Source organism: Hylobates moloch, unplaced genomic scaffold (genome assembly GCF_009828535.3).
Source record: "Hylobates moloch isolate HMO894 unplaced genomic scaffold, HMol_V3 SCAFFOLD_10, whole genome shotgun sequence".
NCBI lineage: Eukaryota > Metazoa > Chordata > Mammalia > Primates > Hylobatidae > Hylobates > Hylobates moloch.
The window spans coordinates 28301380-28318333 of NW_026652285.1; the positions used below are offsets into that span (position 1 = coordinate 28301380).

Below are 16954 nucleotides of genomic sequence, written 5' to 3' on the forward strand. Positions count from 1 at the left end.
ATAATATATATTTTATATATTATATATGTATCTATATATAATATATATTTTATATATTATATATGTATCTATATATAATATATATTTTATATATTATATATGTATCTATATATAATATATATTTTATATATTATATATGTATCCATATAATATATATTATATATAATATATACGTATCTATATATAATATATATTTTATATATATAATATATATGTATCTATATATAATATATATTTTATATGCATATTTACCCATGTTGATACATGTAGCTCTTATCCATCCATTTAAACCACTGTATAGTATTCCGTTGCTTTAATATGCCCCAGCTGATCCATTCCTCTGCTGATGGATGGTAAGGTTAGTTCCTAGTTTTCCAGTCAGTGCATCAGTTCATATTCTTAGGTGGTCCCCTTGCCCACCATAGGAAAGTTCCTCTAGATCAGTGAGCATCAGGCATTTTTGCCACATACTCTTAGCAGTAAAAATATTTTCAGCTTGTACCCCTAATGCACTAATATGTAGTTATTTATGAATTATTTATGTGAACTGCTATATCAAATTAGTATGTCCATCATAAAACATACAAAAAGGGAACTACAAAAAGGAGAGAACTGTTAAGAAATGAAGTAGGCCAGGTATGATGGCTCACACCTGTATTCCCAACACTTTGGGAGGCCGAGGTGGGTGGATCACTTGAGGTCAGGGGTTCAAGACCAGCGTGGCCAACACGGTGAAACCAGGTATCTACTAAAAATAAAAAAAATTAGCCGGGCATGGTGGTGGGCATCTGTAATCCCAGCTACTCAGGAGTCTGAGGCAAAAGAATCGCTTGAACCCAGGGAGCGGAGGTTGCAGTGAGCCAAGATTGAACCACTGCACTCCAGGCCTGGGTGACACAGCAAGACTCTGTCTGAAAAAGAAAAAGAGAGGCCGGGTGTGGTGGCTCATGCCTGTAATCCCAGCACTTTGGGAGGCTGAGGCGGGTGGATCACGAGTTCAGGAGATTGAGACCATCCTGGCTAACATGGTGAAACCCCATCTCTACTAAAAATACAAAAAATTAGCCGGGTGCAGGGGCGGGCACCTGTAGTCCCAGCTACTTGGAGGCTGAGGCAGGAGAATGGCGTGAACCCGGGAGGCAGAGCTTGCAGTGAGCCGAGATCACGGCACTGCACTCCAGCCTGGGCGACAGAGCAAGACTCCGTCTCAAAAAAAAAGAAAGAAAGAAAGAAAGAAAGAAAGAAGTAGATAATATAAATATTTATTATTTGTAGTATACCAAAAATCCTTAGTAAAAATAATGTAGTTGAAGATGTTTCATTACCACCCACACTTCTTTATTTATTTTTATTTTTAATTGTGGTAAAATATATAATTTGGCATTTTAATCTTTTTTTTTTTTTTTTTGGTAGAGACAGGATTTCACCATGTTGACCAGGCTGATCTCGATCTCCTGGCCTCAAGCAATCCGTCCACCTCAGCCCCCCAAAGTGCTGGGATTACAGGTATAAGAGATTGCACCCGGACCCATCTTTTTGTTTGTTTGTTTGTTTGTTTGTTTGAGATGGAGTCTTACTCTGTCGCCCAGGCTGGAGTGCAGTGGTGTGATCTCGGCTCACTGCAAGCTCTGCCTCCCAGGTTCACGCCATTCTCCTGCCTCAGCCTCCCGAGTAACTGGGACTACAGGCGCCCGCCACCGCACCCGGCTAATTTTTTTTTTTTGTATTTTTAGTAGAGATGGGGTTTCACCGTGTTAGCCAGGATGGTCTCCATCTCCTGACCTCGTGATCCGCCCGCCTTGGCCTCCCAAAGTGCTGGGATTACAGGGGTGAGCCACCGCAACCAGCCAACCTGCACCCATCTTAACATCCAACTATATTGCAATCTGTCCACCTCAGACCCCCAAAGTGCTGGGATTACAGGCATAAGGGACTGCACCCGGCCCCATCTTAACCCTTTCTAAGTTTACCATTCAGTAGTGTTAAGCATTCATTTACCTTTTTTTTTTTTTTTGAGATGGAGTTTTGCTCTTGTTGTCCAGGCTGGAGTGCAATAGCGTGATCTTGGCTCACCGCAACCTCTGCCTCCCGGGTTCATGCGATTCTCCTGCCTCAGCCTCCTGAGTAGCTGGGATTACAAGCATGCACCACCATGCCTGGCTAATTTTGTATTTTCAGCAGAGACGGGATTTCTCCATGTTTGTCAGGTTGCTGTTGAACTCCCGATCTCAGATGATCCGACTGCCTCAGCTTCCCAAAGTGCTGGGATTACAGGCGTGAGCCACCACACCCGGCTGTATTCATTACTTTAAAACTTTTGGTTTAACAATGTGTATTACAGCTATTTAAGTTCTATTCATTTCAATTCTTGGTTTTCATGACTGTCTTGACTACAGTCTTGACCCCTATGATGGACTCATAGGGGTTTATTATAGTACTCTATCTACTTTCATGAATATTTTTTATGCTCCATTTCTCTAAAATCTGCATCATTGTGCTTGACAAAACCAGTCATTTTAAAATCCCATCTACCAAGGCTTTTATTGAAATTGGACTTATTTCCATCTTCCCTGATTTTTTTTTTAATTTTTGTGAGTACCAATAGGTGTATATATTTCTGGGATACATGAGATGTTTTGCTACAGAATCTTCGCTGATGTTTATCAGTTGTTCTTTCCAAACTAATCAGAAGGCATTGCATTTTTTTCTTTTTTTTTCAGATGGAGTTTCACTCTTGTTGCCCAGGCTGGAGTGCAATGGCGTAATCTCAGCTCACTGTAACCTCCACCTCCTGGGTTCAAGCGATTCTCCTGCCTCAGTCTCCCAAGTAGCTGGGATTACAGGCATGTGCTACCACGCCTGGTTAATTTTGTATTTTTAATAAAGACGAGATTTCTCCATGTTGGTCAGGCTAGTCTCAAACGGCTAACCTCAGGTGATCTGCCCACCTCGGCCTCCCAAAGTTCTGGAATTACAGGTGGGAGCCATCATGCCTGGCCTATTTTCTTTTCTTTTGAGAAAGGGTCTTGCCCTGTCACCCAGGCTGGAGTGCAGTGGCATGATCATACATCACTGCAGCATTGAACTCCTGGGCTTAAGCCGTCCTCCCACCTCAGCCTTCTGAGTAGCCAGGACCATATGTGCATGCCACCATGCTTGGCTAGTTTTCTTTTCCTTTTTTTTTTTTTTTCCTGAGACAGGGTCTCACTCTGTCACCCAGGCTGGAGTGCAGTGGCGTGATCTCGGCTCACTGCACCCTCCACCTCCCAGGTTCAAGCGATTCTCCCTGCCTCAGCCTCTCAAGTAGCTGAGATTACAGGTGGCGGCCACTACACCCAGCTGATTTTTTTTGTTTTTTTTTTAAGATGGAGTCTTGCTCTTGTTGCCCAGGCTGGAGTGTAATGGCAGGATCTTGGCTCACTGCAACCTCCACCTCCTGGATTCAAGCAATTCTCCTGCCTCAGCCTCCCAAGTAGCTGGGATTAAAGATGCATGCCACCATGTTGGGCTAATTTTTGTGTTTTTAGTAGAAACAGGGTTTCACCATGTTGGCCAGGCTGGTCTGGAACTCCTGACCTCATGATCTGCCCACCTCGGCCTCCCAAAGTGTTAGGATTAGAGGCATGAGCCACTGTGCACGGCCTGATTTTTGTATTTTTAGTAGAGATGGGGTTTCACCATGTTGGCCAGGCTGGTCTTGAACTCCTGACCTCAGGTGATCCACCCACTTCAGCCTCCCTAAGTACTGGGATTACAGGCATGAGCCACTGTACCCAGCCTGCCAGCTAGTTTTTTTAGGTTTTTTTTTTTTTTTTTTTTTTTTTTAAGAGACAGAATCTAGTTTTTTTAGGTTTTTGTTTTTTTTTTTTTTTTTTAAGAGAGACAGAATCTCCCTGTGTTTCCCAGGCTGGTCTTGAACTCCTGGCCTCAGGAGATCCTCCCACTTTGGACTCCCAAAATGCTGGGATTACAGGTATAAGCCACCACACCCAGCATTTTTTTTTCTTCTTTTTTAGATGGAGTCTCGCTCTGTCACCCAGGTTGGAGTGCAGTGGCGAAATTTTGGCTCACTGCAACCTCCGCCTCCCAGCTTCAAGCGATTCTCCTGCCTCAGTCTCCCGAGTGGCTGGGACTACAGGCGCGTGCCACCACGCCCGACTAAGTTTTTGTATTTTCAGTAGAGATGGGGTTTCACCGTGTTGGCCAGGATAGTCTCGATTTTCTGACCTCATAATCTGCCCATCTTGGCCTCCCAAAGTCCTAGGATTACACGCATGACCCACCGCACCCAGCCACCTTTTTAAAAAATATATAGAGAGAGATAGGGTCTCAGTCTTTCATCCAAGCTGGAATGCAGTGGCACAATCATAGCTCACAACAGCCCAAAGTCCTGGGCTCAAGGGATCCTCTCATCTTAGCCTCCCAAGTAGGTAGGAATACAGGCGCCCACCACCGGATCTGGCCAATTTTTTTTTTGTTTGTTTGTTTTTGAGACAAGGTCTCACTCTGTTGCCCAGACTGGAGTGCAATGGGGTGATCTCGGCTCACTACAGCATCAACCTCCTGGGCTCAAGAAATCCTCCCACCTCAGCCCATTTTTTTTTAAGTGTTTTATAAAGACAGAGTGTCACTGTGTTGTTGCCCAGGCTGGTCTCAAACTGCTGGCCTCAAGTGATCCACCTGCCTCAGCCTCCCAAAGTGCTGGGATTGCAGGTATGAGCCACCTTTTCCTGCCCAAAACCCATTGAGACACTTGTTTGGAAGATTTTTAAATGGTTTAGAAAATTCTGTTTTATAGATTTTTTTTGTCTTTTTATGGAGACAGAGTCTCACTCTGTCACCCAGGCTGGAGTGCAGTGACACAATCTCAGCTTACTGCCAAGTGATTCTCGTGCCTCAGCCTTCTGAGTAGTTGGGATTACAGGCAAGCACCACCGCCCCCAGCTAATTATTGTATTTTTAGTAGAGATGGGGTTTCACCATGTTGGCCAGGCTGGTCTTGAACTCCTGGCCTCAAGTGATCCACCGGCTTTGGGCTCCAGAAGTGCTGGGATTACAGGTGTGAGTCACTGCGCCCAGCCTAGATTTTTTAATGTGAGAATCAGATGTTTTGTTTTATTTATTTATTTATTTATTTAGACAGAGTCTCACTCTGTCACCCAGGCTGGAGTGCAGTGGCGCAATCTTGGCTCATTGCAAGCTCCGCCTCCTGGGTGCACACCATTCTCCTGCCTTAGCCTCCCGGGTAACTGGGACTACAGGCGCCCACCACCATGCCCGGCTAACTTTTTGCATTTTTAATAGAGACAGGGTTTCACCATGTTAGCCAGGATGGTCTCCATCTCCTGACTTCGTGATCCACCCACTTCGACCCCCCAAAGTGCTGGGATTATAGGCATGAGCCGCCACACCTGGCCCGTTTTATTTTTAAAGATGGCTCACATACTGTTATTAGAAACAAAGTCATTAAAGATCAAAACATTTCCAAACATGTGTCTTCAAAATATGCTCTTTATGGCATGAGCTTCTCTTGATTAGTGGTGTTTTTTTCACCCCTTGGCCAGCTGACTCCTTTTCAACACTGGATTCTCACCGAACCATAAGAGTTTGTACCTGTGATACTCATTTGTATGTGAAGCACTAGGATTATTTGTAACTGTAATCTTGCTCCTTCACAAGAATCTGGTTAAGCCCCTTGTCCACTTTGGAGAGTTAGGAAAAATTAAATCCAGATAGCATAATCTGTAAATCCACTTATCTGGACATATGTAAACTGTATAGAGACTAGGTGTGGTGTCTCTCACCTGTGATCCCAACACTTTGGGAGGCCAAGGCAGGAGGATCGATTGAGGCCAGGAGTTCAAGATCAGCCTGGACAACACAGCAAAACTATTAGTAAATAAATAAAATAATGATAATAATAAAAACTGTGTAGAACACTGAAAAGCAAACATGGCACAGGACACTGGAAGAAAACACACACAACCCCTCCAAATACAAAGCTCCTGACCCCTTACCCAGTTACCTCACCTGTCTTACATAACCCAGGATGTCTAACAGAGGCCCAATGTCAATCCACTTACTAAATATTAGTAAAGCTTACTTGTTTTTCTCCTTTTAGATAATATAATACACTTAAATTATAATGTGCTTTTTCAGCACCTCCATGATCAATTTTTTTTTTTTGAGATGGAGTCTTGCTCTGTTGCCCAGGCTGGAGTGCAGTGGTGCAATCTCGGCTCACTGCAAACTCCGCCTCCCGGATCCAAGCGATTCTCCTGCCTCACCCTCCTGGGTAGTTGGGATGACAGGCGCCCACCACCACGCCTCGCTAACTTTTGTATTTTCAGTTGAGACGGGGTTTTGCCATGTTGGTCAGGCTGGTCTCAAACTGCTGACCTCAGGTGATCTGCCCGCCTCAACCTCCCAAAGTGCTGGGATTACAGGCGTGAGCCACTGCCCCCAGCAATGTCATTTTTTTTATGGCTGCATAGTATCCCATGGTGTATATGTACCACATTTACTTTATCCAATCCACCATTCACGGGTACCTAGGTTGTTTCTATGTCTTTGCTACTGTGAATGGTGCTGTAATAAACATAGTGCAAGTGTCTTTTTGGTAGAATGGTTTATTTTCCTTTGGGTATATACCAAAGTATATACCAAGTAATGGGATTGCTGGGTCACATGATAGTTCTATTTTTAGTTCTTTGAGAAATCACACTGCTTTCCACAGGGGCTGAACTAATTTACATTCTCACCAACAGTATATAAGCATTACCTTTTCTCCATAGACTGGCCAACATTTATTATCTTTTGGCTTTTTAATAGTAGCCATTCTGACTGGTATGAGATGGTAGCTCATTGTGGTTTTGATTTACATTTCTCTGATGATCAATGATATTGAGCATTTTTTCATGTTTGTTGCCACTTGTATGTCTTCTTTTAAGAAATGTCTGCTCATGTTTTTGCCTTTTTTTTTTTTTTTTTTTTTTTGAGACAAGGTCTTGGTCTGTCGCTCAAGCTGGAGTGCAGTGGCATGATCTTGGCTCACTGCAGACTTGACCTTCTGACCCAGGTGTTCCTCCTACTTCAGCCTCCCAAACAGCTGGGGCTGCAGGCATATGCCACCAGCCCTAGCTAATTTTAAAAAAAATTTATATAGATGGGCCTCCCTATTTTGCCCAGGCTGACCTTGAACTCCTGAGCTCAAGTAAAGCCTCCTACCTTGGCCTCCCAAAGTGTTGAGATTACGGGCATGAGCCCCTGCATCTGGCCTTTGCCCACTTTTTAATTAGGTTTTTTTTGTTGTCATTGATTTATTTAAGTTCCTTATAGATTCTGGATATTAGTCCTTTGTTGGAGGCATAGTTTGCAAATATGTTCTCCCATTCTGTAGGTTGTTTACTCCATTGATAATTTCTTTTGCTGTGCTTTGTAAGCTCTTTAGTTTAATTAGGTGCCAGTTGTCAATTTTTTTTTGTTGTAATTGCTTTTGAGGACTTAGGCTGATATCCAGACAGTATTTCATAGGTTTTCTTCCAGAATTTCTGTTTGATGTCTTACATTTAAGTCTTTCATCCATCTTGAGTTAATTTTTGTATATGGTAAGAGGTAGGGGTCCAGTTTCATTCTTCTACATATGGTTAACCAGTTTTCCCAGCACCACTTATTGAACAGGGAGTCCTTTCCCCATTACTTGTAGGTGTACAGCTTTATTTTTGGGTTCTTTATTCTGTTCCATTGGTCTATGTGTCTATTTTTGTGCCACTACCATGCTGTTTTGGTTACTGTAGCCTTGTTTGTTTGAAGTCAGGTAATGTAATGCTTCTGGCTTTGTTCTTTTAGCTTAGGATTGTTTTGGCGATTCAGGCTCTTTTTTTCATTCTATATGCATTTTAGAATAGTTTTTTTTTCTGATTCTGTGAAAAATGACATTGGTAATTTGATAGGAACAGCACTGAATCTGTAGATTGCTTTGGGCAGTATGGACATTCTAATGATATTGACTCTTCCAATCCATGATCATGGAATGTTTTTCTATTTGTTTGTGTCCTTTATTATTTCTTTCAGCAGCAGTGTTTTATAGTTCTTGTAGAGATCTTTCACCTCCTTGGTGAGACGTATTCCTAGGGATTGTTTTGTGTGTGTGGCTCTTTTTTTTTTTTTTTTTTTTTTAGCGAGACAGAGTCTTGCTCTGTTGCCCAGGCTGGAGTGCAGTGGGGTGATCTCATCTTACTGCAAGCTCTGCCTCCCGGGTTCACGCCATTCTCCTGCCTCAGCTTCCCAAGTAACTGGGACTACAGGCACCCGCCACCACACCTGGCTAATTTTTTGTATTTTTAGTAGAGACGGGGTTTCACCATGTTAGCCAGGATGGTCTCGATCTCCTGACCTCGTGATCTGCCCGCCTCGGCCTCCCAAAGTGCTGGGATTACAGGTGTGAGCCACTGTGCCCGGCTGGCGCTTTTTTTTTTTTTGACAGAGTCTCACTTGTCTCCCAGGCTGGAATGCAGTGGCGTGATCTCGGCTCACTGCAACCTTCACCTCCTGGGCTCAAGTGATCCTTGTGCCTCAGCCACCCGAATAGCTGGGATTACAGTTGTGCACCATCACTCCAGGCTAATTTTTGTATTTTTAGTGGAGATAGGATTTCAGCATGTTGGCCAGGCTGGTCTCGAACTCCTGGCCTCAAGTGATCCACCCGCCTTAGCCTCCCAAAGTGCTGGGATTACAGGTGTGAGCCAACACACCCAGCCTTGTGTGTGTGGCTATTGTACATGGGATCACATTCTTGATTTGGCGCTCAGCTTGAACGTTATTGGTGTATAGAAAAGCTACTGATTTTTGTGTGTTGACTTTTTTTAGTACTAAAATTTTATTAAAGTAATTTATTGGGTCTAGGAGTGGTGGAGTCTTTTGGTGGAGTCTTCATGGTTTTCTAGATATAGAATCATATCATCAGTAAACAGAGACAATTTGATTTTCTCTTTACCTATTTGGATGCCTTTTGTTTCTTTTTCTTGCTGATTGCTCTGGCTAGGACTCCCTAAATACATTTATATTTTTAAGTATTTTCATTTTTTAGAGTTGCATAGTGTTGCACAGTATGACTACACCATAATTTATTTAACCTACTGCCCGTTGTTAATCAATATTTTCGTTGCTTTTGATCTTTTGGTATTGCAAAAAATGCTGAGGCGGATACCTTTATTATAGAAATTCTGTCACACATGTGAAAAAAGAGCATGCTGAACCATCTTGCCTCTTAAAGTTTCTGCTTGGAAGTGATGTCACTTTTTTCTTTTTTCATGAGCCAAAGCAAGTCATATGGCCAAGCCTTCGTTCATTCATCAGGGCTGAGATGTATAAGCTTCCTCAGGGAGGAGTCCCACTGGAAGAGATACCAAGTTTATGTACTATATATACCTCTACCAGTGTTTAAAAAATATCACCCTGCGCCAGGCGCAGTGGCTCACACCTGTAATCTCAGCACTTTGGGAGGCCGAGGTGGATGAATCACCTGAGGTCAGGAGTTCGAGACCAGCCTGGCCAACCTGGTGAAACCCCAACTCTACTAAAATACAAAAATTAGCCGGGCATGGTGGCAGGCACCTGTAATCCCAGCTACCTGAGAGACTGAGGCAGGAGAATGGCCTGAACCCGGGAGGCAAAGGTTGCAGTGAGCCGAGATTGCACCACTGCACTCCAGCCTGGGTGACAGAGTGAGACTCTCTCTCAATAAATAAATAAATAAATATAAAAACTATCACTCTGGTTGCTGAATGGAGAATGGATTATATTGGGGAGAGATAGGAAGCTACTCGGGAGTAGAAGTGAAGAATTGACCGCAGTACTTTAGTCAAGAAATTATAGCGGCTTGAACTAGGGTGGTGGTGGTCTGATTCCAGATGTACTTTGGAGGCAGAGTTAGTAGGATTTTTTCTTGGAGTGGGGATGCGCACAAGGGAAAGTACTGAAAGATAACTTCTAGGTTTTTGGTTTGAGCAACTGGGTGAATGATTGTCACATTTGAGTAAACAGTAACATTTTACTGAGAGGGGAAGACCTGGGGGGAGAACAGGTGGTTTTTTGACAGGGGCAGCAAAACAAATGTTCTGTTTTGATGTGTTCAGCCTGAGGTGCCTATTAGACATCCAAACTGAAATAGCCAGTAGGCACTTGAATATATGAGTCTGGAGATCAGACAGGTCAGAACTACAGAAAATCTGAAGGTGTGGCAGAGCTGAATTGTAAAGCTATGGAGCTGGATGAGATCTCCTAGGGAGATAAGGGAGAGGGATAAGGGCTAAAGCGTTGGCATACTCCAACATATATAGGTGAACAGTGGCTTTGGATCCAGCAAAGGGGACTGAGGAGGAACCATTGAGATAGGGGAAAAAACCGGTAGAGTGCTGAGTCATGGAAGCAAAAAGAAGAAAAGTATTTCAAAGAAGGAATAGTCCATCTATAAGTTGGATATGATGAGGATAGTATTTCAGACTATGGAAATCACAGTCGACCTGGATAAGTACAGTTTTAGTGGGGAGGTCCCCAGCTCTCCACTGAATGATCTCTTATTAGATCAAATTTGATCTCTAATTAGCAGTCTAATTAGATGGGTTGAAGAAAAGATGGGAAGTGAGGGATAAAGATACGTCTTTTGAGAAGTTTTGCTGGGCAGGTAATAATTGAAGAGCGGGAGGGGGACAAAAATGTGACGATGAAATGATGTGTAAGTGAAATCTTTATGTAAACTGCAAATGCTCTGCAAGTGTTAGGCTTATTTTGTTATTTAGTATTCAAACTTCTAGGAATTTCAATGCAGCTCAATGTGAAGAATCACTAAAAAGCGACCACTAGTCCTCAACTTGAGGGCCATTAAGGGGCAAAGCTGCCAAGCCGATGAAGAGCCGAGAAATGAAGAGACGGTTTGAGAAGACGTAGGCGGTGGGGGAACGGAAAGAGGAATCGCGAAACTAATATTGTCCTTCCAAGGACACCGTAGGACGGATCTCGCAGCTACGGCCTTCTTTTAGGGGTGGAGCCGGCAGGAAATTTAAACTGAAGCCGCGGCCGAAAACGCCAAGAGATTAATGCTGTAGCTGCCCTGGGATAACCGGGACTGTGGAGTCGGGAAGAGCTCATGGAGCTCGCGAATGTAATACGGAGGCCTCTGAGGAAGGAGTACGGTTGCCGAGAAGGAGCCGGCATTTGATGAGCGAACCGGGAAAGGGTACGGATGCTGGGAAGGGGAGAAAGAAAGGCGGAAGGGGTCGTTAATAGTTGAGGCGAGGTGTGGGGTCGTGGGGGGGGCTTAGGAATTGACCAGCGGGTAGGTGCCGAAGCTGAGGAGGATATAGGGGCCGGGAAGGAGCCACAGGAGTTGAGGGGACTGAGGAATGAAGGTGGCAGAGGAATGTAGGGGACAACAGCCTGGAGGGATGTATGGAGATTGAGATGGGCAGGAGGTGGCCAAGAGGTCACGGCCGTTCACTGAGCGGAGTCTGAAAGGAGGCGGAGGGCATGAGGGACAAGAGCCTGGCGGGAGTCGCGGGATGTAGGTCGGAATGGAGTTGAGTCTTGCTGTTCCCAGGAGTCGCGTTTCTGTGCGGGTTTTGGGAGACGGTAGTGGGCGGGAGGCATGGAAGGTCGAAGGATTAGTGAAGATGGTTGAGCTGCTGTTATGTCCTTTCTCAGGAGACGATTGCCTCGAGCTGGAGAGTTCCATGGCTGAGAGTAGGCTCCGGGCCCCGGACCTAGGTGGGTAACAGGTCAGAACTAGGGACATGAGGTGAAAATTGCGCCAGGGTCTCTTGGAAAAGACCGAAAAATGTTCACCCTGTTGGAGTTTTCTGATCACTCAGTGTTTTTATGTACTTATTTATTCATTTTATTTATTTATTGAGATGGGGTCTCGCTGTGTTGGCCAAGCTGGTCTCAAACTCCTGGCCTCAAGCAGTCCTCCTGCCTAGGCCTCCCAAAATGCTGGGATTACAAGTGTGAGCCACTTCACCCGGCCCACTTAGTGGTTTTATGTGTGTGTGTCTATGGACGCAGCATCATAGACCGTTTTGGGATTCATGGTAAAGGTCAAGTAAGAGTCATATTATGAACAAGATTAACAGACAGATGTGGAGTCAAGATAGAGTGACTTTTTAAATTTACAAATTATTACATTCATAGTTGTTTACAATAAAATCCTTAAGTTAAACACTGCTACCTAATTAGGTAAGTATTTTAGCACATGGCACTTCCCTCCGTACTGCCCCTTTAGTTAATACCATCTAGTTGGCTGGGCGCGGCAGCTCACGCCTGTAATCCCAGCATTTTGGGAGGCCAAGGCGGGCGGATCACGAGGTCAGGAGATTGAGACCATCCCGGCCAACACAGTGAAACCCCGTCTCTACTAAAAATACAAAAAATTAGCCGGGCGTGGTGAGGCGTGCCTGTAGTCCCAGCTACTCAGGAGGCTGAGGCAGGAAAATTGCTTGAACCCAGGAGGCGGAGGTTGCAGCGAGCCAAGATTGCGCCACTGCACTCCAACCTGGGCGACCGAGCGAGACTCCGCCTCAAAAAAAAGAAAAAAAAATACCATCTAGTTTTACTTCTGGATTGTTAACAGATATGCCATCGGCTTGTTGCCTTTTAAACAGTAATCCACTTGATTTACTGAGTTATTTATTCATTCTTCCCATCTCTTGTTGCTTTTTTTTCCCTTCTGTTTCTCTGGAGAACTTCCCTCAAGAGTGTTTTCAAAAGGAGGCTTTGTGTGATAAACTAAGAATGTATTTATTTCAGCCTTGTAGTAAAATTTAAGTCAATATTTTTTCCTTCAACACATTGAAAAATTACAGTATTTTCTCCTTGTTTTCTTCAGCATTTCTTTTTTATTCTTGCTGCTTTGTAAGTGACCTGCTTTTCTCATTAGATGTTTTAGATTATGTGAACCTATGGATTATATTGATGAAAGAAAAAAATATTTTATTTTATTTATTTTGAGGTCTTGCTCTGTCACCCAGGCTGGAGTGCAGTGGAGCAGTCATGGCTCACTGCAGTTTCAGCCACCCCCAGATCAAGTGATCCCACCTCAGACTCCCAGGTAGGTGGGACTGCAGGCACTCACCACCACGCCCAACTAATTTTTTTTGTTGTTTGTTTTGTAGAGACGAGGTTTTGCCGTGTTGCCCAGGCTGGTCTTCAACTCCTGGGCTCAAGCGATCACCCTCCTCAGCTTCCCAAAGTGTTGGGATTACAGGCGTGAGCCACTGCACCCAGCCCAATATTTTAGATTATACGTTTTTATATTTGTTCTTAAAATTTACTATAAGATGAGTATATGTGGATTTTAGAGGGTTTTTATTTTCGTTTTTATTCCAATTTGATTTTTTTTTTTTTTTTTTTTTTTTTTTTGAGACAGAGTCTCACTTTGTCACCCAGGCTGGAGTGCAGTGGCTCCATCTCGGCTCATTGCAACCTCCGCCTCCAGAACTCAAGCAAGTCTTCTGCCTCAGTCTCCTGAGTAGCTGGGATTACAGGAGCACGCCACCATGCTCGTCTAATTTTTGTATTTTCACTAGAGACAGGGTTTCACCATGTTGGTCAGGCTAGTCTTGAACTCCTGACCTCGTGATCCACCCACTTCGGCCTCCCAAAGTGCTGGGATTATAGGCGTGAGCCACCGTACCTGGACTCTAGTTTGATTCTTTAAATTTTTTTTTATTATTTTATTTTAGAGACAAGAACTTGCTCTGTTACCCAGGCTAGAGTACAGTGGCACAATCATAGCTCACTGCAGCCTCAAAGCCCTGGGTGCAAGCAGTTCTCCTGCCTCAGCCTCCCAAGTAGCTATGTCTACAGGTGCATGTCTCCACACCTGGCTTCCTGTTTGATTCTTGACATAGCTTAAAAGGCAGGCCACGTGTGGTGGCTCACACCTGTAATCCCAGCCCTTTGGGAGGCCAAGGCAGGCGGATCACCTGAGATCAGGAGTTCAAGACCAGCCTGGCCAACGAGGTGAAACCCTGTCTCTACTAAAAATACAAAAAACAGAGCCGGTCGCGGTAGCTGACACCTGTAATCCCAGCACTTTGGGAGGTCGAGGCAGGCGGATCACGAGGTCAGGAGATTGAGACCACGGTGAAACCCCACCTCTACTAAAAATACAAAAAATTAGCTGGGCGTGGTGGCGGGCACCTGTAGTCCCAGCTACTCGGGAGGCTGAGGCAGGAGAATGGCGTGAACTGGGGAGGCGGAGCTTGCAGTGAGCAAAATTGCACCACTGCACTCCAGCCTGGGCAACAGAGCAAGACTCCATCTCAAAAAAAAAAATTAGCCGGCGTGGTGGCAGGCTCCTGTAATCCCAGCTACTTGGGAGGCTGAAGCAGGAGAATCGCTTGAACCCAGGAGGTGGAGGTTGCAGTGAGCCGAGACTGCGCCATTGCACTCCAGCCTGGGCAACAAGAATGAAACTCTGTCTCAAAAAGGAAAAAAAAAAAGCCAAAGTTTATCACAAAAAACAGGAGGCATGAGAGTTAATCCCCTTTCAGGCTGTCTGATTCCCACTTCCTAAGAAACAACCATTTACAGCTTTTAACTATTTCTTTTAGAAGTTACCACCTTATTTCTGTAATAATATGCTCACACTGTTTTAGTTGTTTTCCATTTTGAATTATGTTTTCTTTTTTCTTGAGACGGAGTCTCACTCTGTCATCCAGGCTGGAGTGCAGTGGCTCAATCTCGGCTCACTGCAACCTCCGCCTCCTGGGTTCAAGCGATTCTCCCGCCTCAGCCTCCCGAGTAGCTGGGACTACAGGTGCCCGCCACCATGCCTGGCAAATTTTTTGTCCTTTTAGTAGAGATAGGGTTTCACTGTGTTAGCTAGGATGGTCTCGATCTCCTGGCCTCGTGATCCACCCGTCTCAGCCTCCCGAAGTGCTGGTATTACAGGCATGAGCCACCGCACCCAGCCCAATTTTTCGTATTTTTAGTAGAGACGGGGTTTCACCATGTTAGCCAGGATGGTCTAGATCTCCTGACCTCATGATCTGCCCTCCTCGGCCTCCCAAAGTGTTGGGATTACAGGCGTGGGCCACCACACCCAGCCTATCTTCTTTTTTTTTTTATTGAGATGGGGTCTCACTGTGTTGCCCAGGCTGGTCTTGAACTCCTGGGCTCAAGTGATCTGCCCACCTCGGCCTCCCAAAGTGATGGAATTACAGGCGTGAGCCACCATGCCCAGCCAATTTTGAATTATACCTATTGACTATCTCCTATGGACAATAAAGATTTTTTTCTGTCCTACCACTTCTCTGCACCACACACAAACACACGTGCATTTCCTACCTTTTCTCTTATCCCCCCAGTATATACGTAGTAATTTTGGTTTAGTCATTTGTATTGACATTTTTTTTTTTCTTTTTTGAGATGGAGTCTTGCTCTGTCACCCAGGCTGGAGTGCAGTGGCATGATCTGGGCTCACTGCAAGCTCCGCCTCCCGGGTTCATACCATTCTCCTGCCTCAGCCTCCGGAGTCGCTGGGACTACAGGTGCCCACCACCAGGCCCGGCTAATTTTTTGTATATTTTTTAGTAGAGGTGGGGTTTCACCATGTTAGCCAGGTTGGTGTCCATCTCCTGGCCTCGTGATCCGCCCGTCTCAGCCTCCCAAAGTGCTAGGATTACAGGCATGAACCACTGCACCCAGCCCAATTTTTTGTATTTTTAGTAGAGATGGGGTTTCACCATGTTAGCCAGGACGGTCTCGATTGCCTGACCTCATGATCTGCCCTCCTCAGCCTCCCAAAGTGCTGGGATTACAGGCCTGAGCCACCACACCCGGCCTATCTTCTTTTTTTTTATAGAGACGGGGTCTCACTATGTTGCCCAGGCTGGTCTTGAACTCTTGGGCTCAAGTGATCTGCCCACCTCAGCCTCCCAAAGTGATGGAATTACAGGCGTGAGCCACCATGCCCAGTCAATTTTGAATTATGTCTATTGACTATCTTCTATGGACAATAAAGGTTTTTTCTGTCCTACCACTTCTCTGCACCACACACAAACACACATGCATTTCCCACCTTTCCTTTTATCTCCCCAGTATATATGTAGTAATTTTGGTTTAGTCGTTTGTATTGACATTTTTTTTTTCTTTTTTGAGATGGAGTCTTGCTCTGTCACCCAGGCTGGAGTGCAGTGGCGCGATCTGGGCTCACTGCAAGTTCCGCCTCCCGGGTTCATCCCATTCTTCTGCCTCAGCCTCCGGAGTCGCTGGGACTACAGGTGCCCACCACCAGGCCCGGCTAATTTTTTGTATTTTTTTAGTAGAGATGGGGTTTCACCATGTTAGCCAGGATGGTCTCAATCTCCTGACCTCATGATCCACCTGCCTCCACCTCCCAAAGTGCTGGGATTACAGGTGTGAGCCACCGCGCCCCGCTGACATTATTTTCATTATGTAAACATTATTCGGCCGGGAGCAGTGGCTCACACCTGTAATCCCAGCACTTTGGGAGGCTGAGGCAGGTGGATTACCTGAGGTTAGGAGTTTGAGACCAGCCTGGCCAACATGGTGAAACCCCGTCTCTACTAAAAATACAAAAATCAGTAGGATGTCATGCATGCTTGTAATCCCAGCTACTTGGGAGACTGAGGCAGGAGAAACACTTGAACCCGGGAGGCAGAGGTGCAGTGAGCCGAGATCATGCCACTGTACTCCAGCTTGGGCGACAGAAAGATTCCGTCTCAAAAAAACAAACAAACAAAACATTATTCACCACTGAGCTATATAATAAACTAGGAGATTTTGTTTTTTATGTATGGATCACTAATTCAGGTCCAAACTCTTCACCAGAGTATGGGCCTTCTCTCGACACTTTCAAGCTCATCAGAGGATCTGTCAATTTGTCTTGGAGACATAGCGTTTTAGAACTCCAGTCTGGCCTGGCTATGTACTA

The 16954-nt window shown here is 44.9% G+C and overlaps 1 protein-coding gene across 10 annotated transcripts in view; it reads left to right on the forward strand.

Moving 5' to 3' along the window:
* The first annotated feature begins 10992 nt into the window (after window positions 1-10992).
* LOC116474956 (protein DBF4 homolog B) overlaps window positions 10993-16954 on the forward strand; it is a 40334-nt gene continuing 34372 nt past the window's right edge. For 2 of the 10 annotated variants that reach the window (XM_058444864.1, XM_032163879.2), the window contains exons 1-2: window positions 10994-11236; window positions 11701-11763. Coding sequence is in view for 8 of the 10 variants with exons in the window: in XM_032163879.2 (XP_032019770.1) it covers window positions 11218-11236; window positions 11701-11763 (82 nt within the window). In the remaining 2 variants the exon portion in view is untranslated. Of the gene's footprint in view, window positions 11237-11318; window positions 11336-11438; window positions 11576-11700; window positions 11764-16954 lie in introns of those variants that run through there. The other 8 variants (XM_058444865.1, XM_058444863.1, XM_058444860.1 and 5 more) reach the window with 5 other exon arrangements.